Source organism: Ahaetulla prasina, chromosome 4 (genome assembly GCF_028640845.1).
Source record: "Ahaetulla prasina isolate Xishuangbanna chromosome 4, ASM2864084v1, whole genome shotgun sequence".
Classification (NCBI taxonomy): domain Eukaryota; kingdom Metazoa; phylum Chordata; class Lepidosauria; order Squamata; family Colubridae; genus Ahaetulla; species Ahaetulla prasina.
This window is the reverse complement of record NC_080542.1, coordinates 21,519,054-21,543,770: the sequence shown is the minus strand read 5'-3', so window position 1 is coordinate 21,543,770 and position 24,717 is coordinate 21,519,054. Positions and strand designations below refer to the sequence as shown.

Here is a 24,717-nt window from a genome sequence, read left to right as displayed (position 1 = left end):
AGGAGAAATTTCCTGACAGTTCGTTAATGTAATTGATCAGTGGAATGACTTGCCTCGAGAAACTGGATATTTTTAAGAAGAGATTAGACAACCATTTGTCTGAAATGGTATAGGATTCCCTCCCTGAGCAGTGTGTTGGACTAGAAGATCTCCAAGGTCCCTTCCAACTCTGCTATTCTATCAAGGTAACACAGAAACCTGAAATGAAAGTAATAAAAGTCCAGAGCCTGCAAAAAGGAACCTTTCACAGAAGGCTAGAAAGAAATCTTCCAAGCAATTGCTTGAAAATAAGCATTGTAAAAGAGTCTTTTCTTCAGTGAAGAAGCAAGATTACAAATAAGATTTTGAACAGCACTTAAGATAATAATACCCAGAGCGGCCTTTCTCCATTGTCAAGACTCTTTTACAATGCTTATTTTCAAGCAATTGCTTGGAAGATTTCTTTCTAGCCTTCTGTGAAAGGTTCCTTTTTGCAGGCTCTGGACCTTTATTACTTTCATTTCAGGTTTAATGGAGATTAATGATAAATTATTTTTCTGCAAATCAGAAGTACCAGAGCATTATTTGCTTCCTGGATTTTGGTTTTTTCAAATAGGAGAAGGAGGAGGAGGAAGAGGAGAAGAAGGAGAAGTGCTATTAGAATATTTCAAAAATGGAACTAAAGACACTCATCCTTTGCCTGTAAATGGATATGCAAAAATAAATTTACAATCATTCAAATATACTGAAATAGAAACCATGGTGGCATTGTTGATGGCATATCAGTCTTTTAACACCTTAATACTGGTAGTTCTTGACTTACAACCAAAATTGAGCCCCAAATTTCCATAGCTAAGCAAGGCAGTTGTTAAGTATGTTTTTCCTCATTTTATGACCTAGAATAACAAAATAACAGAGTTGGAAAGGGCCTTGGGGGTCTTCTAGTCCAACCCCCAGCTCAAGAAGGAAATCCTAAACATTTCAGACAAATAGTTGTCCAGTCTTTTCTTAAAAACCTCCAGTGTTGGAGCATTCCCAACTTCTAGAAGCAAGTTGTTCCACTTACTGATTGTCCTAACTGTCAGGAAATTTCTCCTTAGTTCTAGGTTGGATCACTCCTTGATTAGTTTCCACCCATTGCTTCTTGTCTTCCCCTCAGGTACTTTGGAGAATAGCTTGACTCCCTCTTCTTTGTGGAAACCTTGGAGATATTGGAAGCCTGCTATCATATAAACAAACCACTACAATTAAGTGAATCATATTGTGGTTAAGTGAACCCGGCTTCCCCCATTGACTTTGCTTGTTGGAAGCCTGCTGAGAAGGTTATAAATGGTGGTCATGAGACTCCGGAACAGCGCAACTGTCATAAATACATGCCAGTTGCCAGTGCCTGAATTTTGATCACGTGACCATGGGGATACTGCAATGGCTGTAAAAAACCATTTTACGAATGTGAACAACAATTGTGTGTCTTTTTTTTTTCAGTGCTGTTGTAATTTTGAATGGTCATGAAATGAATGGTTGTAAGTCACAAAGACACTTTAACATGGTGACCAGCAAGGTTGCCCCGGAGGAACGCTCTCTGTAAAAGAGCAAAAGCTCTTGAGGAGAGCAGTCCCCGAGGCTTGAAACCTTGAAATCGGCCGAATCCACCGCCGCCGCTGGAATCGAGGCGGCCACCGCTGCCGTGACCGAGGTGGCCGCCGTCACCGAGACCGAAGCGGCCACCGCAGCTGCAGCGGGAATCGAGGCGGCGGCTGCCGGCGGGACCAAAGTGCCCACCACCGCCAGGACCGAGGCGCCCGCAATCGCCGAGACCGAAGCGCCCACTGCCACCATGACCAAGGCGCCCGCCGCCACCGGGACCGAGGCGCCCGCCGCCACCATAGCCGAGGCACCCGTCGTAGCTGGGACTGCCGAGGTCGAGTCAGCCACCTAGATTGCCGGGTCTGCCACTGCCGTTGTCGAGGTTTGGTCCGCCAGGTCTGCCGTTGCCGCTGGACATCATTGCTGGAAGCTCAAATATTCATCCAATTCCTTCTGCTGGAGATAAAGCCCCTGCCCTGCTCTGCTGTAGCTGGTGAATTCCGAGGAGACTCCAATCTCCGCCAGCTTTTTGAAGTTCCCACCATTGTGACCACGCTAGAGAGGCTTCTTCAACTGCCCAGTCTCATCATTTTAAATTTCCCGCCGAATCTTCACCATTACCATAGTGATTGCCATAGTGATTGTCAGTGAAAGTAAAAGAGAGAGAGATAAAAACCAAGGAAAATTGATTAAGTGAGAGAAACTTCTTCAATCTAAAATTGGAAAGAGTGTGAAATAAAACAAAAGAAATAAGAAAGATATTACTTTAATACTAATTACATAAAAACTCAAAAATATCATCATGCCAGCCAGAAAATCCAACAGATCAACCATTGACGCTGATAAAAACTTAGAAACAAGAATAATAGCTATTGAACAAAACTTAGATAAAAGATTACTAGCTATTGAACAAAACCTAGAAAAAAGAATACAAGCTATTGAACAAAAGTTAGAAAAAAAAATTCTAACAGTTATTGAACAAAGTTTCCCAAACCTGATAAAACAAATTACAACATTAAAAAATGAAAACTCAAATGATCTAAATCTCTTCCCAACTCAACTGCCATTACATAATACACAACCTACAACACAACCTAGACAACAAATAACTACTAACCAACTAATCAGAGATGCCATGGAGAGAGGACAAAAAATAAATAATGTAATATTATTTGGACTAGAAAACACTAACGAACCTGATATCAATAAGATTCACAACATCATTGGAAATTATAACTCATCAACCATCTCCCCAAGTGAAATAATTGCTGTCTCCAGAGATGGACCAGAATATAAAAACAGTGATGGATTAACAGCACCAAGATTTTGTAGAGTCACATGCATAAATGAGGACAGCAAACGTAAGTTCATTTATACTATAAACTCAATTGCTAAAACAAACCCTGCCTACAGTAAACTTAGATCACATCCTGATCTATCCTTTCTACAATGGATACGTTCTCGTGAACTTCGCACAGAACTTAAAAGAAGACAAGACAATGGTGAATCCAACCTATACATCGACTACCATGCCGATTGCATAAAAAATAAAACCTACAATCAAAAAATCACCTCCAAACCCCCCATCACCCTACCAACCAACCAACCAACCAACCAACCAGCCATCCAACCAACCAGCCATCCAAACAGCCATCCAAACAGCCATCCAACAAACCTTTCAAACAGCCTTCCAAACAGCCATCCAAACAGCCATCCAACAAACCTTCCAACCAGCCTTCCAAACAGCCATCCAACCAGCCACCCAAACAGCCATCCAGCCAGCCACCCAACAAACAGCCATCCAACAATCCATCCAACCAGCCACCAAAACAGCCATCCAACCAACCATCCAACCTACCATCCAACCAAACATCTCAACAAACAGTCAAGTACCCAACATCCAAACACTCACCTCACAAAACATCCACTCACCCATCCAACCACATATACAACCACCTGTTGTACACAACCCCCAACCAACCAACATCCAAAACTAGGTATGCATGCCCCTTACTTCTTCAACACCAATCACTACAGATCTCAAATGCAAATTGATAAATGTAAGAAGCATTGTTAACAAATTACCTGAATTTATCCTTTTGTTAAACAGTGGTACATTTGATATCATATTTATTTGTGAAACATGGCTGAACTCATCCCTTCCTGACTCCATTGTTACAAACAAAGAATATCAGGTTTATCGATCAGATCATGATAACGGAAGAGGTGGTGGAGTGCCTATCTTTTACAAAAAGTCACTGAACCTAAAAAACATTCAAGTTGCACATAAACTCTCTCTTCCTGAAACTATTGTATGCGACCTATCCCTTAACACCACTCTTCGATTCTTACTATGTTACAGAGTCCCTGACTACGACATTACTCACGCAAATATGTTAACCTCACTGCTAACATGGCTACGTCTTGCCCATATCCTCTCATCTTCCTGGGTGACCTAAATCTACCTCTCATTAACTGGATAACTAATGAATGTACAACTGATCCAATCCATACTACACTATACAACGCTGTTACAAACCTAGGTCTTGAACAACTTGTAACTAACAATACAAGACTCAACAATTGCCTTGATCTCATCTTCTACAACAACCCAAACTCAATTTATGGACTACAAATTAAAGAACCTTTTTCCAACAGTGACCACTGCATGATTGACTTTCGTCTCAATATACGTCCTTACTTAAATCGTCATAACAATAGTATTCCTAACTACAGCTTCAAAAAAGCCAACTATGACCTTATAAAAAACGATCTCTCATTTCTGGACTGGCAAAATCTGTTCACAACCTGTATAACTGCTCAAGACCATTATAGAGTTTTCCCACTTGAAATTAATAGAGTCATTAAACTATAAGTACCACAAACGACCACCAAGATCAGGAAAAGCAAACTACCCATATCAATAAAAAAGCTTCAATAAAAAAAAATCCCTCTGGAGAAGAAACAAAAAAGGCTATGTAGCAAACTTCAAAAACCGCTACAGGAATATATGCAACCAAATAAAAACTGAATGCACAAATTACCACACCAAGCAAGAAGAGGACCTTCTGTGCACAAATTACAATCATGCCTTTTATAATTTTGTCAACAATTAACTTAAAGACTCAAGATCCATCCCACCACTAAAAGATTCTAACAGCAAAGAATGCAATGACGAAACAGTTAAAGCAAACCTCTTCAACATATTCTTTGGCTCAGTTTTTGTTAACAGCGATGACTCATATCCGACATTCCCAAAATGTACCAGCAATGAGTATGACGACTTAACACATATAGATTTCACAGAAGATAATGTTGGAAAAGCTCTCCATAATTTGAAACCATTGCTATCTATTGGACCCGATGGACTATATGCATACTTCTTAAAAAAACTTTCCACTAATATAGCAGAGCCCCTAAGCATAATCTTTGATAAAGCTTTCACTACCAGTTCCCTTCCTAAACTTTGGTCACTAGCCACAGTCATCCCAATCTTCAAAAAAGGAAACCCCAGCTTAGTCGAAAATTACAGACCAATCTCTCTGTGCTACGTCACCTGCAAAGTCATGGAATCAATCATCAACCAATCCATCACCTCACACTTAGAAACAAACAACCTACTCTCTAATAAACAATTTGGTTTCAGGAAAAAATTATCATGCAACTTACAACTTCTCCATTGTAAAAACATATGGACTACAAATCTTGATCAAGGCAAAACAATAGATGCAATCTACATAGACTTCTGCAAAGCTTTTGACTCAGTAGTACATAATAAACTTCTCCTAAAACTAAAATCCTATGGCATTTCAGGACCCCTTCACAAATGGATATCTGCTTTTGTGTCTAACAGACAAGTGGTCAAAATTGGCAATGCTCTATCAAATCCTGTTCCTGTCAAGAGTGGCGTTCCTCAAGGCAGCATTCTTGGACCAACACTCTTCATACTATACATAAATGATCTTTGTGACCATATCTCAAGTAATTGTGTTCTCTTTGCTGACGATGTCAAACTATTTAACACCACAGACAATACATCTACCATTCAAAAAGACCTTGACCATCTAACCACTTGGTCTAAAACTTGGCAACTCCAAATCTCAACCAGCAAATGCTCAGTCTTACATATTGGAAAAAAGAACCCAAACACTGAGTACATACTTGATGGACATTACCTTACAGATGACCCCCACCCTATTTTTTTTTTTTTTTTTTTATCCAAAAAGTTTTTATTGGTCAAAAAAGGTTTATACAAATACATATCAGGTATGGTAAATTTTCATTTTTCTTATACAAGATAAGAATTTTACTCAAAATTTTAAACACATACAACAGCCATATGGCAAGCAGGTGATACGAAGTAGCTAAGTTTATCAATCTTACATACGCAATAAAGAAGGGTCAAGAATAATCAGAATATCATACAAAGGAGAATAAGGAAAACCAACACAATACCAAATATCATTGTCACTTCCTAGTTTTGGATCTCAGAACTCTGGGTTCAGCCTGACCCAACTCCAGGGCCGCAACAGCGGCAGCCGCCTCCTCCCCATGGTCTATAACCTCCCCTTCTTCAACTCCTGGGTCATCTAATTCCAGGAGGGCTTTGTGTTCCTCCACGTAGGCCGCAGCCTCCGCAATTGTACTAATTTTTTTCGTAATGCCCTCCCGGAAAATCATCAATCCCTCTGGCATCAGCCATCTGAAGCCTACTCCCTTCTGGTACAATTTGCTTGACAAAAAGTAATATTTCTTTCTCATTTCACGTACCTGTCTGGGAATCTGCCTCAGAATGGCTATCTCCCTGCCCCTATAAGTCAGTGCCCCACTCCTATGTTTTCTAAGAATTTCATCTCTTGTCTCTCTTCTCACAAATTTGACATGAACCTCTCTAGGAACTGCATGCGTGCGTGCATATTTTGAATTAACTCTATAAGCTCGATCCACATCCCAATTCATAAAGTCAACACCTCTCCCAAGAAATTCTCCCAACAGTTTAGTCACAACATCTCTCAAGTCTTCTTGGTCCACTTCTTCCAGATTTTGAAACCTAAGGAAATAAGACATTTTATCCATCTGTAGTCCAAGCACAGCATTGCCTGTCGTCTCCTCTCTTTTCTGCACTGCCCGCATCTCTCCCTCCAGACCTTCCACTTTCTGCTTGTTTTCTGCTGAGACTTGTTGAGTGTCCTTTAAATCCTTTTGGATAGTCACAATTTCTGCTCTTATTTCATCCAGTTTCTTGTCCATATTAGATAACTTTTCCAAAATTCTCTCCATTTCTCCAGCAGTTGGTCTCTGACCTTTTGCCATTTAAAAAAAATTTTTTAAAATCCTCAGGCAAGCACAGTATCCTTGTAATTTCCTCCGGATCCACCAGGGGGCACTCACAGGAGCAACGAGTCCAGAGTACAGTTAGTCAACCAGGAAGCCGAAGGGAAGTGATGTCATCAAGATTCTCATAGTGAAGGCGGAAGCTGGACGCCACCATTGTTCCCCAGAGGGAGGGGGGCCTCAAACCCTCCCTCCTAAATTTCTCCATCACCTCTTCTCCAGAGCTCCACAAAACCGTAATCTTGTTATTTTAAGTTCTCCTCTCTCCAAAGTGATTCGTGCTCCTTCCAGACGCAGGGGAGAGATACCCCCCCGCACTCCGGAGCACTCCACCCACATTTGCCGATATCTCCTTCCCTTCTCCCTTCCTCAATTCTTCTCCGTTCCCTGTTCGCCACCAGGCTGCTGCAATTATAAATCCAAAGCCCCGGTGTCACCGGGCACAGCGGCCCAGGCGACGACCAAAATAATGGCCGCGGCCTGAGGCCTCCGAACCCCTCCGAGCCTAGGACGCGCCAGCATCGGTCCCCCCAGTCCTGTATGTCGGCTGGGAGACCCCTGGCGAGCCGTCCGTGCGGCAGGTGTCCTTTTCGGAACACCTGGCCCCTAAGGGCCTCGGAGGCGGCCGGATTCGGACACTGGAGGCAGGAGAGGCACCTCCAGATGTCCGTTGCCGCCGGATACCGGAAGTCGTCCCGACCCCCACCCTATTAAAGACCTTGGAGTTTTCATATCAAATGATCTAAGTGCCAAAGCCCACTGCAACTACATAGCAAAAAAGGCTCTAAGAGTTGTAAATCTAATCTTGTGTAGCTTCTTTTCCAAAAACACTACACTACTAACCAGAGCATATAAAACATTTGCTAGACCAATTCTAGAATACAGCCCGCCTGTCTGGAACCCTCACCACATTTCTGACATCAATACAATTGAACGTGTCCAGAAATATTTTACAAGAAGAGTTCTCCATTCCTCTGAAAACAACAAAATACCTTATCCCACCAGACTTGAAATCCTAGGCTTAGAAAACTTGGAACTCCGTCGCCTTCGACAAGACCTAAGTTTAACTCATAGAATCATCTATTGTAATGTCCTTCCTGTTAAAGACTACTTCAGCTTTAATTGCAATAATACAAGAGCAATCAATAGATTTAAAGTTAATGTCAACCTCTTTAATCTAGATTGCAGAAAATATGACTTCTCTAACAGAATCATCAGTGCTTGGAATACTTGACTCTGTGGTCTCTTCCCATAATCCCAAAAGCTTTAACCAAAAACTTTCTACTATTGACCTCACCCCATTCCTAAGAGGACCATAAGGGGCGTGTATAAGAGCACAAACGTGCCTACCGTTCCTGTCCTATTGTTTTTCTTTTTCTCCTTCTTATATATATATATATATATATATGCTTATTCCTCTAATATTTACTCATACATATGTTTATACACTATACAATCTTTTTTGTATGATACTTATATATATTGTTGTGACAAAATAAATAAATAAATAAATAAATAAATAAATAAATAAATAAATAAATAAATAAATGTCAAGGACAACCTGTAGCTCATAATTTTATTTGATTTTCGTGTGTGCATTTCTGAGAGGGGCTTTTTTTGGGGAGAAAGGAGGCACAATGTCATTCTTTAGACCTCAAACTTCTTCCTAAAATGTGTCCTGGGTCCCATGTGGGGGACCCATTTTGGAGTCTATGCCCCAGCATGCTGCACAGACTCTGGTGCAAATCTCAAACTGACCAAATGGGGGAATTCCAGATCTTCCTCCTTCTTTATAAATCAGTGTTTCTCAACACTCCAGGCTAGACAATTGTGGAGATTAAACTTTATACACCTTAAAGAAGTTGAGAAATACTGGTATAAACAGGAAAAAAAAAGGTGAATGTAGGGAAGAAGTCATATAGAAGACAACTCATAGTCATCTAAGCTACAGAACTCTTAGGACCTCATTGTCTGGCCCAGCCCAAGGACTATCCAGCCCAAGTTCAATTCTTTATACCATATTGACAGAATCCTGCTAAACCAGTTCTACTCTCACACTAAAAGATATACCCTAAGGAGTGGCTATTCTAAATCTCTTCCTCTGTCTCCAATGTCAGCCCCAAGCTGTATTGTTTCTTGCCCTCCCCCACGCCCCAAATGTGTTCCCTCCTTCTTGGAAAACAAAGACTTCACTCTAGTCCATCAAACCACCTTCGAAGACACAATCCATCACATCTGTCCCCTCTAAAACAGGCCACAAATGCCAGATAGCAGGGGAAATGAAGGTTACAGACTTGAGAGCAACCTCTGAAATTACATGCCAAGAACTCCCTCAATCATTTTCATATCACCCACCTAAGCTAGCATTCCAAGTTTCTCATGTAACAGCAGCCAGTGAATTACTGTTACCAAAAGGTGAGAACCACAGAAACAATCTCCCCACTTCCTGTTATACTTTTAGTTACAGGAAGTCCACAATTTACCACCACAATTGAGCCCAACATTTCTGCTGCTATGCGAGATGGTTGTTAAGTGAATTTTGCCACATTTTATGATGTTTTTTTGCCAGTGTTGTTAAATGAATGACTGCGGTTGTTAAGTTAGTAACATAGCTGTTAAGTGAACCTGCCCTTCCCCATTGACTTGGCTTGTCAGAAGGTCACAAAAGAAGATCACATGACCCTGGGACTCTGCAACCATCATGAGTCAGTTGCCAAACATCAAAATTTAGTTCACATGACTGTTGAGATGCTGCAACGGTTATAAGTATGAAAAACTTATGTCTGTAACATTTGACCTTGCAATAGTGGCCAATGCCCAGAGGAAGAATATAAGAGGCGGGAGGCATGACAAACCAAGTTCTTGCACATTGGTTTATTTTGGAAGAGGATTGAAAACAATAACCAATGCTGAAGGAGAAACACATCCTTTTCACATCACTGTGATTTCCTTTTGCCAGGAAAGGAATTTGAGTTTGAGCTTTGTCTATAGAGCAGTTAATAAATAATGTAATAAACCACATTAGAGGACTGCAGTCCTTTGGCTAAAATTGACCTCTAAAAGTCTGCATTTCTAAGGATTGATGTTCTTCTTCGGTAACCACTGCTAGATCTATTCCACTCACCTTCCCTGTTTTAATATCCCGGACATAAATGCCTTCATTCTCAGCCAGGGGAATAGCGTGACGTTGCTCTAGCACTTCGACCTCCGCAGGTGGTATATACTCCAGAGGGCCTCTGATCAGCCAGCGGTCACCTGGCTTGCGTAGAATGTCCTCGTCATCCTGGATAAGAGACCAAGTAAGAGGAAGAGAAGAAGTGTCACATCCACCTGTAGGAATCTATCCATCCTTCCTCCCTGGCCAACGGAGACTCAGGAACCCCTACCTCATTTTTGTCTTCAATGGGGCGAACTGCACGTAATAAGAGGCCATCTTCTTCAGACAGGACATAAATGTCTTGGATCCCGTCTTTCAAACTTTCTCCAGGCTGTAGGAAGAATGATATCTCGCCCTGCAGAATGAGAAACAAGAATTGGAGAAAACTCAAGAATGATCGTCAGTCACTGGTTAAAAAAAAAAGGGGTGGGGGAGCTGAACTCTATTTATTAAACTGTAAAGTGGTTAATTTGATGTTGGTTAATTTCCAGACTGATTTCCTCCAGTTCCAATCACTATCACCAAAAATTGTCAAGTTGCCTGCCATTCTGAGTTTGGAAGCAGAGATTATAGTGCAACGTTTCTCAACCAACTTTAAGATGCGTGGACTTCAATAAAAACTTTAAATACTGTAAAAGACACACATACTCATGGGAAATTAAAATCTGCCCTGGCCTAATTCTTATTGTCTAGAAAATCTAAAATCTACTTCACTTGTCTGGTTTTTAGTGACTGCCTCTATACTTTTTTTGGTAGGTAAAAGGTAAAGGTAATGGTTTCTCCTGCCCAGCCATGTCCAACTTGGGGAGGGGAGGGAGGAGTGCTCATCTCTGTATCTTAGCCGAGGCAGCCAGTGTCATCTGAAGACACTTCCGTGTTCATCTGGCTAGCAGGACTATGCGCCAAGGCACATAGAATGCTGATACCTTCCCACAAAAGTGGTACCTATTTATCTACTTGAATTTGCATGCTTTTGAACTGCTAGGTTGGCAGGAGCTGAGGCAAGCCTGGGAGCTCACCTTGTCACACAGCACTCTAGTCTCAAACCCAGGATGTCAGCTTTCCAGCTGACAAGCTCAGCAACTTTAACCACTGAGCCATCATGCTCCCCCATTTTCTTGGCAAAATTACACAATTAGTTCGCCACTGACTTTTTCTGGGATGTTGTTTTGATTTCCAAGTCTAGTGTGCAGCTCAGAAATTCCCTAGGGCAGGGGTCTCCAACCTTGACAACTTTAAGCCTGGGGAACTTCAACTCCCAGAATTCCCCAGCCAGCAAAGCTTTCACCATTGGTTTAAACGCTCAGTTCCTGTAATGGTGGAATGAATGAGAAGAATGCACGCAGAAAGCCCATAGAATAAAAAGATCTAATGATGCATACAGGGTACAGCTACTATATAAAAGAATACAAATCTACATTTCTTGTTAATTATACTAAGCGGTAACTGCAACTGATGTGCTAAAACACAAATGGGTGGATCTGAAAAGCTGAGGGAAAAGGCAGCAGAAGACAGATCAATAACATGGTTATATAATCAGAAAAAGGGTAGCCAATTTTTTTTCCTGGTCCACAATTAGCACCTTGAAGAGAGTTTAAAAGAGAGAATAGGAACTGGAGCCTTCAAGAGGATGGCTCCAAGCTGAGCCAAAATCCCATTACTGAAATTTGACTGCAGCGTGGCTGAGATTCAGGGCTGCCTATGCACCAAACGTTGCCAGCCAATTTCAAGTATCCCTAATCAAAAACAGAGAAAACAGAGCTTAATACAGGAAGTCCTCAATTTACGATCACAATTGAGCATCAAATTTTGTTTGTTAAGTCGTTGTGGCCGTAAGTAGAGTCGCCACATGCTCAGGCTCGATTTTATGAGTATTTTTACAACTGTTGTTGAACACGACATTGCAGTCTTTAAGCGAATCACATGGCTGCAAGTCCAAATTGAGCTTATCCAATGTGCGATTAGTCACAAAACGTGATTACGTGGCCGAAGGACACTGCAGGTGATTGTAAATGCGAGCCAGTTGCCAAGCGCTGGAAATGTAATCAGAAGGATGGTATGACAGTTGTAACTTTGGGAACACATCATAACATTTTTCAAGTCCATCATAACTTTGAATGGTCATTAAGTGACATGTTGTAAGTCCAGGACTACCTGTATTTTTTTTTAGCAAAGAAAGAAACACCAGTTCATTTCTTAATGAGTTTGTTGCATACTATCAGAACTGTGATTTCTAGCAAGTTTATCCTAATGTTTAGCCCAAATCTGTTTCACTTGCAATTGCTTTCCTGCTTTTTGGAATAAAATGGTTTAAAAGACCAAGAGCTGTGGATACCATCAAGGTTACTTCCCAAATCATTTACCATGGAAATAGCATCTAAAAAAAAATATTTTATAACAACAGCTTCCTAATCTGCCTCCAATAGGAGATGTAAACTGGCTTCTCTTGAAGGATAGGCTGCTTTAAGGCATTCTGTTATAACCACTAGGGCACTTGTGGACTTCAACTCCCAGAGTTCCTCAAGTTTTGCTGGCTGAGGAACTCTGGGAGTTGAAGTCCACAAGTCTTCAAAGAGCCAAGTTTGCAGACCCCTGCCCTAGGGCTACCCTGCTGAATGGCAACTGTACAGGTAGTCCTCAACTTACAACCATTCATTTAGTGTCCATTTGAAGTTACAACAGCACTGAAAAAAGTGACTTACGACCATTTTTCTCACTTATAACCGTTGCAGCATCCTTATGGTCACGTGATCGAAATTCAGAGGCTTGGCAACTGACTCATCTTTATGATGGTTGCAATGTCCCTGGGTCATGTGATCACACTTTGTGACCTTCTGACAAGCAAAGTCAGTGGGGAATGCAGGTCCACTTAACAACCAGGTTACTAAGTCAACCACTGCAGTGATTCACTTAACCATTGTGACAGCAAAGGGGAAAAGGGGAAAAGGCTCATTTAATAACTGTCTCACTTAGGAATGGAAAATTTAGGCTCAATTGTGGCCGTAAGTCAAGGATCACCTCCATATCATTAGAGCCAGGGGTGAAATTCAGCAGGTTCTAACAGGTTCTGGAGAACCGGTAGCAGAAATTTTGAGTAGTTCGGAGAACCGGCAAATACCACCTTGGCTGGCCCCAGGAGTGGGGTGGGAATGGAGATTTTGCAGTATCCTTCCCCTGCCACGCCCCCCCAAGCCATGCACACCAAGCCATGCCCACGGAACCGGTAGTTAAAAAGTTTGAATTCCACCACTGATTAGAGCCCTTCATGCTTCTGAGATAAAGATACATACCTTAATGACCTTCTTCTGCCCAAGCTGAGGTTTGCCATCTAACCCTAAAGGGTCACAAACTACACAATACTGGCAACTGTTCAAGGTGGTGATGTCAGTAATGCCCAGCACTTCCTCATAAACATCAGGGATGTGGGCTTCAGTGTCCGCCATGGTGACCAACCACTCTTCTCCGGTTTTCCTCACGATACCTTGAGAGTCCCGAAATGTTTTGGTGGCCCGGAGATGCAGTGCTTTCTTCAAAGAGCAAAAGAAGCAAATATATATATATATTTGTTTTCTGAGGTTTTCTCCGTGTAAAATTGGAAATGTCTTGGCAACGTTTGACAAAGTCTCATTCGTCATCTTCAGGCTTCAGCCGTGCTTCTGGCCTGAAGCACGAAGCTGAAGCCTGAAGATGACGAATGAGACTTCGTCAAAACGTTGCCAAGACATTTCCAATTTTACACGGGAGAAAACCCGAACAACCAAAGACATATATATATGATTTAACATTATTTGTTATTAATCTGACTCTTCATACAAAGGACACACAAAATGTCTCTTCTGATTAAATTTTGCTAAGAAACAGACAAGAATACAAATATTAGGCATCTCAGAAAAGGTTGATCTACAAACTCTCACCTCTGGTTGCCAGTGGTATGAGACTAATCTATCAGCATCTAGCAGCATACTGGTTTTTAAAACAGCCTCCTTCTGCTTGCTCACTCGAGGAAAAGAGGCCTCACAAAGCAGGGAAAGACCACAAGAGCCATATAAGAGTGTCTGCCTGGTGTGGTGTAGTGCAGTGCTTTTCAAGCTTGTCAAATTTAAGATGTGTGGACTTCAATTCCTAGAATTTTCCAGCTACCATGTAATCAGGAGACTGTGAGTTCTAGTTTCACCTTAGGCATGAAAGTCAGCTGGGTGGCTTTGGGCCAATCACTCCCTCTCAGTGCAACCCACCTCACAGGGTTGTTTTTGTAAGGAAAACAGGAGGAAGGAGCATTAGGTGTGGTTGCCACCTTGATTTATCAATCAACCAATCTAGGTGGGATAAAAGTCTAATAACAACAGCAAAAGCACTTAGACTTATATACCGCTTTACAGTGCTTTACAGCCTCTCTAAGTGGTTTACAGAGTCAGCATATTGCCCCCAATGATCGGGGTCCTCATTTTATCTACCTCAGAAGGATGGAAGGCTGAGTCAACCTTCAGCCTGGTGAGATTTGAACTGCCAAATTGCAGGCAGCCGGCAGGCAGCAGAAGTAGCACTCTAAGCACTGTGCCACCGTGGCTCATAATGATGCAAGATCATGGATATCTCCATATAAGCAGAGGTTATTTTAAAATTTTTATTAAGGTATTGGGAAGGCTAAACTAAGTCTCTAACCAAACATACTTTCCTGGGAAAACTAAATTGGTCATTTCAGCCATAAAATATTCAAAAGCCAAAGATTGATGGAAATTTAAAAAGGATTTACTGGGAGGTCAGTACAGCTCTGGGACAGCAAAAGTAAGTATCTCTTTGGAAGAAATGAGGTGCATGTTTTTTTGTTGCTTCAAACCACCATTGTGCTTGTAGTCCTGCACCATTACTCCAGTTACTTTACTACCCCACTGCTTTTGCTAACGTGTGTTTTATCCAGTGAAATACCTGCTGTTGTCTATACCCAATACCTTGATACCGTATATCCCAGAGGTGGGGAACAATGTCCCCTTTATGACTTGTGGACTTCAACTCCCAGAATTCCTGATCCAGGATAGCTGGCTCAGGAATTCTGGGAGTTGAAATTCCACAAGTCATAAAAGGACCATCATCCCCCATTCTCGCCATATCAAACCACAGATATATTTTAAGCATACAAAATGAGGCCAAAACTCCACCCTTCTTTAGGCCTTTCCTCCAGTGACATCAATAAATCCACTTGTGTTTCAATACCATGCGTCCTGGTCTCCAGTTCAAACATTCCCCTGGGAATATTGTCCTATAGTGTAAAGGCCCCAGAATCACTGAGTGAATGGTGCTCCTTAGAAGGTATTAAAACCTGGGTCTTCCTTTCTTTGCCTAACTAGTCTAGGATATTGTCTTTCAGAGCAATTCACACAATCTCTACGGTTGTGCCAGGCAAAAATCCTTCCATACATCTTTCAATCCAATTAGCTTTGAAAAAGGAACTTTTTCATATTTTTTAGGCAAGGACGCTTGTAGTATGCCTGTATATGGGGGCATCTAACCATAGATGGAGGAGCTTCGGATCAAAGAAGCGTTTGTCTTGGACTTTGCAGCAAAGATCTTGAAAACCAAAGCAAGTGAAATAATAACACTTTCTTACAACCACCATTTACCACTACCGGTAGAACTTACAAAACTGCCACTTACTTTTTCAGTCAGAATGACAGCATCAACAATGTCAACTACTTCTTCAAATACACCTGGCAAATAAGCCCCAACTTTCTTCACCATCCATTCCTCACCTGTGTGGGGAAAAAATGGGAAACTCAAGACACACACACACACACACACACACACTACAGCTGTCCTTTCATAGGATTATGGATAAGAAATCAGAAAGATACCTGTCACACGTTTGTTCCCCTCTCTGTCGTTGCATTCCTTCCGTGCCTGAAGTTTGATGGCTTGGTTGGGACGAATGATGGTGGCCAGGATTGTCTCCAGAATTTCAACCTCTTTTCGTGGGATGTAGGTTCCTGGAAATGATGATGGTTTATTAGATGAGCTAGCTAGGCTCCAACTCAGTTGTGGTAGAGGTGGGAAAGGAGTGCAAGCTTCTGACTTGGACAAGTCATGCCAAAAGGAATGGAAGCTATTTTTCCTGGTTCCGCGTATAGAGGGGAAGTCCTTGTAAAATATGCTAAGGTGTTTGGGGAACAGAAATCATATGGATCCATATTTTCATTTTAACATTGCAATTATTCACCTAAAACATATTCTCAAGAGTTTTTTCAATGTTTTCATTTTCGCCATTAACACCTCTCGAGCCAATTACAGGCAGTCCTTGACTTACGACCACAACTGAGCCCAAAATTTAGGTTGCTAAGTGGAAATTTTTTTGTTAAGTGACTTTTGATCCATTTTACAACTTTTCTTGCCACATTTGTTAAGCGAATCACTGCAGTTGTTAAATTAGTCATACCATCGTTAAGTAAATCTGGTTTCTTCATTGACTTTCCTTGTCAGGTTACAAAAGATGATCACATGACCCCTGGGACACTGCAACCATCATAAATGTGAACCCATTGTCAAGCATCCTAACGTAAATCACATGACCATGGAGATGCTGCAATGGTCGTAAGTGTGAAAAATGGTCATAAGTCACTTTTTTCAGTGGCGTTGTAACTTTGAATGGTCACTAAATGAACTGATGTATGTCAAGAACTACCTGTATTGAGATACAAAAGCCAATTGGGATTTAAAAAATAAAAAAAATACATTCTTATGGGATGCAGTGAGAAGAAAGGGGAGAATTCAATGGAATATTTTGGCACCAGGTTTCCTGGAAAACAATTGTGTCTGATTGACTCAGTTTTGCCTATATGACTGGAAAACAGCTTGGCGGAATCTCAGAATTCCTCGCTTTTCTTCATCTCCATTTGTTTCAGCTGAAGATGCTGGGAAGTGAAGCCATAATCTTCTGCAAAGATCTACATGTGTCCTCCAAGGATGTGGAATCTATGGCTCCCCACTTTTGTGGGGAGCAGTGCATTCAGGATTCCTCACCATTGGCTATGCTAGTTGGGGTTATTGGGATCTGTTTTCCAGCCACATATAGAGGACTAAACATCTCACTTCCCAAGCAATGTTTCTTTCCTTGATAATTGCCACTTACCAGGTCCTTCAAACAACCATTCATCTCCAGCAACATATTTGCCCGCCTGATCATCTTCAAAGTCCAACAGAGCTCTCAAATGCAGGGCGGTATTAGCCAAGACAATTTGTAAAGGTGTAACATCCTAGAAAAGCAGATGAACAAAAGGATAGTAACAAAAACAACGTCAGGAAGTAATCAAGCCTTGGGAGGCTGAAAAACACAAGGAAAAAGGACCCCTTTTGATTTCTGGAAATATCTTTCTTAGTGGTCAAGCAAATTTAACACAGCAAAAATGTCAATAAAATTGAACTGAATAAATAAAAACAGAATCTTGAAACTTGCCAAAGTAATTCTCCAGCACAACTTATATAGGTAGTCCTTGATTTACAACCACAACTGAGTCCAAAATTTCTGTTGCTAAGAAGTTTTTAAGTGAGTTTTGCCCAGAGGTGAAATGCTCCTAATTCGGACCTGATCAGCTGATCCGGTAGTGATGGCGGCAGGTGGTTCGGAGAACCGGTAGCAAAAATCCCTGCCCCCCCCCCATACCCAGCTGAGCCGCGCAATCATCAGATTTTTTTTTTTTAACTTTTAAAAAAAAGTATTTTCGGCCGAAAAAATGCTTTTAAAAGTTAAAAAAAAGCCTCTGATGATCCAGAGGCTCAACAGGGAGGGACTCCTTGGGGTGCCGTCCGCCAGGCAGTGCCGACTGGCGACACCCAGGGGAAGGACCTTCTCTGTGGGGGCCCCCACCCTCTGGAATGAACTTCCCCTGGGACTCCGTCAACTTCCCGACCTTCGAACCTTTCGCCGCGAGCTTAAGACACATCTATTTATTTGCGCAGGACTGGACTAGGATTTTAATTTAATGTAGTTTTAATGGGGTTTTATTATTTTAATTATAAATTTTAATTCGGCCTTATTTAATAAGTTTTTTAATTAGTGTTTTATTCTGTATTTATATTTATGTATTTGTGTTTTTAATAGGCTGTAAACCGCCCTGAGTCCCTTGGGAGATAGGGCAGTATAAAAATGTGATTAAATAAATAAATAAATAAATAAATAAATCAGAGGAGCCTTTTAAAAGCATTTTTTCTACAACTTCTTCAGCAGAAGAGGTTGTAAAAAAATGCTTTTTAAAAGTAAAAAAAAACAAAACAGTTGGCCACGGCCACCCAATCACATTAACCCCTCCACCAAGCCACGCCTACAGAAACGGTAGTAACAAACTTTACATTTCACCACTGGTTTTGCCCCATTTTACGACCTTTATTGCCACAGTTGTTAAATGAATCACTGCAGTTATTTAATAACACAGTTGTTAGGTGAATCTGGTTTCCTCATTGACTTTGCTGGTCAAAAGGTTGCAAAAGGTGATCACATGATCCCGGGACACAGCAACTGTCATAAATATGAGTCAGTTGCCAAGCATCCGAATTTTGATCACCTGACCCCAGGGATGCAACAGTTGTAAGTATGAAAAAAGGCCATGTCACTCTTTCAGTGTAACGTCAAATGGTCACTAAATGAATGGCTATAAGTCAAGGATTACCAATACTTAGTGTAATCAGCCAAAATTACTCTGAGTCTCTTCCTCACACTTCCTTGCTCCCTTGAACTCAAGAATCCCTTCTGTAGATGGTTCTGTCACCACCACCCCCTTAGAGTGTCCTTCTATCTTCTGTGTGCTCTCACATTCTCTTATGGATTCCATCACACATAGAAACTTACAACATAGAATTCATACATTCACACATTCCCCCTGCCCTTGCTACAAGACACCGTCCAAGATAGCGGTCACCAACTGGTGGTCAGTGGACCATTGGTGGTCCACAAGAAAATTTTGGTGGTCCCCAGAAAAATTATTTGCATTTTTTATATTGCATTAAATCAGGGGTTCTCAAACTACGGCCCCTGGGCCAGATACGTGCAATGAACATTTTTGTTGCTGCAGAGAGTCTCCCCCTTTGAGGAGCCTCTTTTTGTATCGGTCGGAGGGGGGCAGAAATTCCCACTTGGGGTCTGCTTCAGCCTCCTGTTGCAGGGCTTTTGGCAAAGGCTGGAAGGAAGGTGGCGAAGAGCTGGAGGGCCTTGTTCCAGTGGGACTGCATCATGGTCTGGAACTGGCTCACCATCTCAGCCTGCTGAGCCTCCAGGAGCTGGGACCTGGCCTTGCACTCCTGCAGGCCTTTCCTCTGCTTGGAAAGCCTATGCTCGTAGTCCTCAGTGAGGTGCTTCTGCTGAGCCTTCTTCTCGGTCAGATCCAATTTGAACTGAGCCAGCTGTTTTGCCAACCCTTTCTCATGGTGGCTGCTTAACTCCAGCAACTGCCTCCTGTTGGGGCCCTAAGGAGCCCAGGCGAGGAGTGGCGAGTACAGGATGGCAAGGCACCCCTTGACATGAGTGATATCGAGCTGGCGATGCCCACCCAGTCACATGACCACCTTGCCACGCCCACCCAGCCATTCATTAGGCAGATCATATTAATGGTCCATGGGATTTAAAATTATGAATTTAGTGGCCCCTGGAGTCTGAAAGGTTGGTGACCACAGGTCCAAGACACCATACTCAGTATGGGCCATTTGAGGAGAGGGGAAATTAAGGCCCCCTTACTTCTTTTAGTTCCTCTCCTGGATATAAAGGGAAAGGGTCCTGAGCCATTCTGATCTCCAAGTCAGCATGCGCGAGCCGGACCTGCCCCAGAGCATCAAGATGGACTGCCCCATCTACTCCACGAACCACTGGATTGAAGATGATACAGTAATGTCGTGGTGGAACCATCACCATCTTCTTTGGAGCTAATATGATCCTGAAGTAGAGAAAAGCAAAGTTTTTCAAAAAAAAAATAAAAATCAAAGGTATAAGTACAGATTAGGCGAGACCTGGCTCAAAAACAGTAACTGTGAGAGGGAGTCCTACTGGACGATCACTTGAATATGAGCCAGCAGTGAGCAGCAGCAGTCAAAAACCAATCTTTGGTTATATAAGCAGAGGCACAGAATCAAGATCATGTGACGAATTAGTACTACTTTATAAAACCTTGGTACGACCACACCTGGAATGCTGCAACCAATTTTGGTCACTATACTACAAAAAAGATGTTGAGTCTTTGGAAAAAGTTCAGGGAAGAGTAACTAAGATGATAAAAAGCCTGGAGATTAAACCATATGAAGAACGACTGCAAGTTTTGGGTCTGGCTAGTCTAAAGAAAAGAAGAATTAGGGATGACATGATAACAATATTCCAGGGGCTGCCACTAAAAAGACGGGATCAAATTATTCTCCAAAGCACCGGAAGGCACGACAAGAAATAATGGCTGGAAACTGATCAAGGAAATGGAAAGGGAGAGATAAGCTCTTGGGTTTCTTGGTTAAAGATGACAACTTCAAGCTTGATTTCTTCAAGTTTTGGCATACAGGTAGTCCTTGACTTACAACAGTTCATTTACTAACCATTCGAAATTACAACACCACTGAAAAAAGTGACTTATGTTTTTCACACAACTGCTGCAGAATTCTCAAGCAAAAATGATCACCCGAGCAAAATTTGGACGCTTGGCAATTGGCATGTATTTATGATGGCTGCAATGTCCCACCTCATGTGATCCCCTTTTGCAACCTTCTGACAAGCAAAGTCAATGGGGAAGCTAGATTCACTTAACAACAACTGATTTCCTTAACTGTGGCAATAAAGGTCATAAAATGGTTAAAAACTCATAAATGAGTTTTATGAGTTTTTATAAAATGCAGGCTTGATGGACAAAGAACTTGAAGGAAAATTTGGAATTTTGTTATTAGACATGTTGACATATATGCACAGAGACGGAAAGACACACTAATTCCCACAACGGAAGAATGGGTATTAGCGGATTCAGCAAAATTGACCCCTTTTTGTCTGTTTCTCATCTCAAAGCAGTGGGAAACTCAAAAGTATCAGACATGTCATTGGAAGGCAAAATGACAAAACAGCATCTCACTTATTTTGGCCATGTCATGTGGGGGAAGCCCAGGTTTGAGACCTGAGTGCCATCCTCACCCCAGCTCCTCCTGTCAAAATAGCAGTTCAAAAGCATGCAAATGAGGGTAGATAAGTATCACTTTGCTGGGAAGGTAACAGGGCTAACATAATGTCATGTTGGCCACCTGGCTATGGAAACCTCTTTGGGGAGTGCTGGCCTTGAAACTGAAATGGGCACTGGCCCCTACAGTCATCAAAAACTAGAACAGTAAAATCCATAGGTATCCCTTTACCTTTACCTTACCTTTTACATGTGGGGGAATTCACTACAAAAAGCAATTACATTTGCAAGAATTAGCAGCAGGGGTGAAATGCTACCGGTTTGGACCAGTTCGCCCGAACCAGTGGCGATGGCGGTGCGTGGTTCAGAGAACCGGTAGCGGCAGCAGCATGAGGCTCCGCTCACCCACTCGGACATCATTACTTCCTGGTTTTAACAGAAGGCTTTGCGTACATGCAGAGAGTCCAAGTGTACATGTGATACGCCCTTCTGAACCAGTAGGGAAGGTAAGTAGATTTTATCCCTTGTTAGCAGTAAAAGGAAACCAGGACATCAAATAACATGGTGGCTGGACACCATCAAAGCTGACTTCAGCCAGAGCATAGTACAACTCAAAGAAGTAGTGCAATATCAAGAAATCTGGAAAGACCTGGCCCATAAAATCACCAAGAATTGGATATGACGGATAACCTCATAATCAGAACTTGCAAAAATAGCTTTCAAGGTTTCAGGTGGTCCAGAAGCTGCCTTTTGCTCAGCCTGGTGTAACAAGGATTACTCAGACAGCCAAAATGGCTGCAAAGAAAGTGCCAACAAAGGTAATAGAAAACCAGAAGAGTTAAGGGATCCAGTCATGCAAAACTCAAAGGTGAGGATTTGTCCCAGGAGAAAACAGCAAGATAAAGAAACCAGAACAATGACTTTTGAAAATGCCCTTTGATAAGCAAAGGAACTTTGCACCAGGTAAAATTAAACACAGCAGCTTCACTTCCTCAAAGCAATTGAACCCCATCCAGCCTCACCCGAGGTTATTGATTCAAAGTTCTTTTAACAAATACCATACAGATAGTCCTTGACTAACAACCATAGTTGAGCCCCAAATTTATGTTACTAAGCAAAATATTTGAGTTTTGCCACTTTTCACATCCTTTCTTGTCCCAGATAAGTGAATCATTGCAGTTGTTAAGTTAGTACATGGTTGTTAAGTGAATCTGGTTTCTCCATTGACTTTACTTGTCAGAAGGTTGCAAAAGGGGATCACGTGACCCTGGGATACTGCAACCATCATAAATATGAAACAGTTGCCAAGCATCTGAGTTTTGATCATGTGACCATGGGGAGGCTGCAACAGTCGTAAGTGTGAAAAACAGTCATAAGTCACTTTTTTCAGTGCCATTGTAAACTTTGAACGGTCACTAAATAAACTTGTTAAGTCAAGGGAGGAATACCTGTATTTGCATTCTGGTTCCTAACTTGTTTCTATTTTATATTATGGTAATTGTTGTAAATGTTTCTTTCTCTGCTTTTATAACAAGGTAAGCAGACTAGGAGGGATGCAGAGGCTCAGTGGCTAAGACACTGAGCTTGTAGACCGAAATCCCTAGTGCCACGTAACAGGATGAGCTCCCATTGCTTGTCCCAGTTTCTGCCAACCTAGCAGTTCGAAAGCACATAAAAAAATGCAAGTAGAAAAATAGGGACCACCTTTGGCGTTTAGTCATCCCAGCCACTTGACCATGGAGACGTCTTCGGACAACGGTGGCTCTTTGGCTTTGAAACGGAGATGAGCACCACCCCCTAGCATCGGGAACGACCAGCACATATATACGAGGGGAACCTTTACCTTTACCTAAGCAGCCTAGAGTGGAATGATAGTGTGATGGGTGGCATAGAAATTTAATAAATTTAGAGTAAGAGTCTCCAAACTTGGTGACTTTTAAAAGACGTATGAACTTCAACTTCCAGCCTTCCCCAGCCAGCAGCTGCCTGAGGAATTCTGGGAATTGAAGTCCACAAGTCTTAAAGTTGCCAAGTTTGGACATTCCTACTCTAATAGTAGTTTCTATAGTAGCTCAGCCCCTGGGGGAAAAAAATAAGCAAAGACTTCCCCCCACTCCCCGCCCCTTCTCCAGCTCCCCTTGAAGATTAATTCTTGGTCTCAGCAGGAAGACTGGGCAACTGCCCCCTTGCGGAAAGTTTGATAAAAAAGCAAAAAGAACTGCTTTTACCCACGTGAAAAGAAAACCTCTATTTCGCTACAAAAGTTTGGACAAATCGGAGTGGCCCTCCCGATTCGTGGAGCCACGCGAGAGGGAACTGTTGAGTTAGTTACCTGTTGGTTACTGTTACTATTGAGTTAGTGGAAGAGTGATAACTATTTTTCCAAGTGAGGAAGAGGCGTGAAACGTCGGCCTAGCGGCTTTTGTACAATATTTTTTTCCCGATTAGGCTTTTTCTGCCGGGACTCACCTCTCATTATCCTGGCGGATGTAAGTCTTGGGCCCGATTTCCACGCGGGTGACATTGGAGTTCTGATCCAAGACATGAATGTAATGATAGGGAGGGATCCGGATAATCGACTCGTTCGCCATGTTGTCTTCCAAGCTGCGTTGCAAGAGAAGAAGAGCAAGAGGATTTTAGAAAATTCTGCCAGAAGGTAATCACTGCAAGAATGCCCGCTGAGTCATTCTCCCGTTTTTGCCTCAACCGGGAGTGCTTTTGAAGAAAGCCTTTGCAATCTCTCTCTTAGCCACCAAACCCATCAAGGCGCCGATTCCTTCCTGAATTCAGCCTGGCTTATTCAGCAACCAGCGCTCTCGGGGAAGGAAAATGACACACCCGCTCCATAAATTCATACCCCTTTGGCAGTTACGAGAAAAGCTAGTTAAAAAGCTGGGCGTGCAACGTGGCTGTCAGGTTTGCTATTCTGGGTGAAAAAGAAAGCCACACAAGCGATCCTGTTTTGGGGTTAGGGTTTGTTTGCTTGTTTTGCAAATGTTGGCCAGAGAGATCCACCCTAAAACTCTCATTCCTCCTTGACCGAGTCTTCTTACTACTGTACATAATTGGTGAAAAAAAATCAGCTTCACTCACTGTTATATTCACAATGCTGCGCTTTGGAAAACTTTAGCTCAAAGAGGGCTAGTTTGAAAAAAAGGATAGCAAAGCAAGAGTTCGTGTGACAAAGGGAGTGGAGGGTGGGGGGCTACCCCAGTCTGGAACTAGGGAGGCAAGGATAAAGGTAAATTAAACTTACCAAGCGGAGTTGCTTTGTGTAGCTTCAAGGGTGGCCCTCGACTTGGAATTCCTCTGATATTGTAAATTCATTTCCTGGTTTGAGAGGTGGAGCAAATTACAGCTATTAAAAAAAAATGTTAAAGGAGAAGCAGAGTTCAAATGCATCTAATAGTCATCCAGAGTTTTGCAGCCAAATAATAGCCCTACCAAAGTAAAGGTAGTCCTCGACTTACAGCAATTTGTTTAGTGACCATTCAAAGTTTCAACAAAGTGACAAGACCGTTTTTCACAGCTGCAACCTTT

At 42.1% G+C, this 24,717-nt stretch overlaps 1 protein-coding gene across 1 annotated transcript in view; it reads right to left on the bottom strand.

The window, feature by feature from the left end:
• MVP (major vault protein) overlaps window positions 1-24,507 on the bottom strand; it is a 47,022-nt gene extending 22,515 nt beyond the window's left edge. The window contains exons 1-9 of the mRNA XM_058181486.1: window positions 24,434-24,507; window positions 23,647-23,781; window positions 19,773-19,968; window positions 17,178-17,301; window positions 15,907-16,038; window positions 15,710-15,804; window positions 13,348-13,584; window positions 10,287-10,412; window positions 10,025-10,183 (exon numbers count right to left, since the gene is read on the bottom strand). Of these exons, the coding sequence (XP_058037469.1) occupies window positions 10,025-10,183; window positions 10,287-10,412; window positions 13,348-13,584; window positions 15,710-15,804; window positions 15,907-16,038; window positions 17,178-17,301; window positions 19,773-19,968; window positions 23,647-23,781; window positions 24,434-24,504 (1,275 nt within the window). The 5' untranslated portion in view covers window positions 24,505-24,507. The remainder of the gene's footprint in view (window positions 1-10,024; window positions 10,184-10,286; window positions 10,413-13,347; window positions 13,585-15,709; window positions 15,805-15,906; window positions 16,039-17,177; window positions 17,302-19,772; window positions 19,969-23,646; window positions 23,782-24,433) is intronic.
• Between the last annotated feature and the right edge of the window lie 210 nt (window positions 24,508-24,717).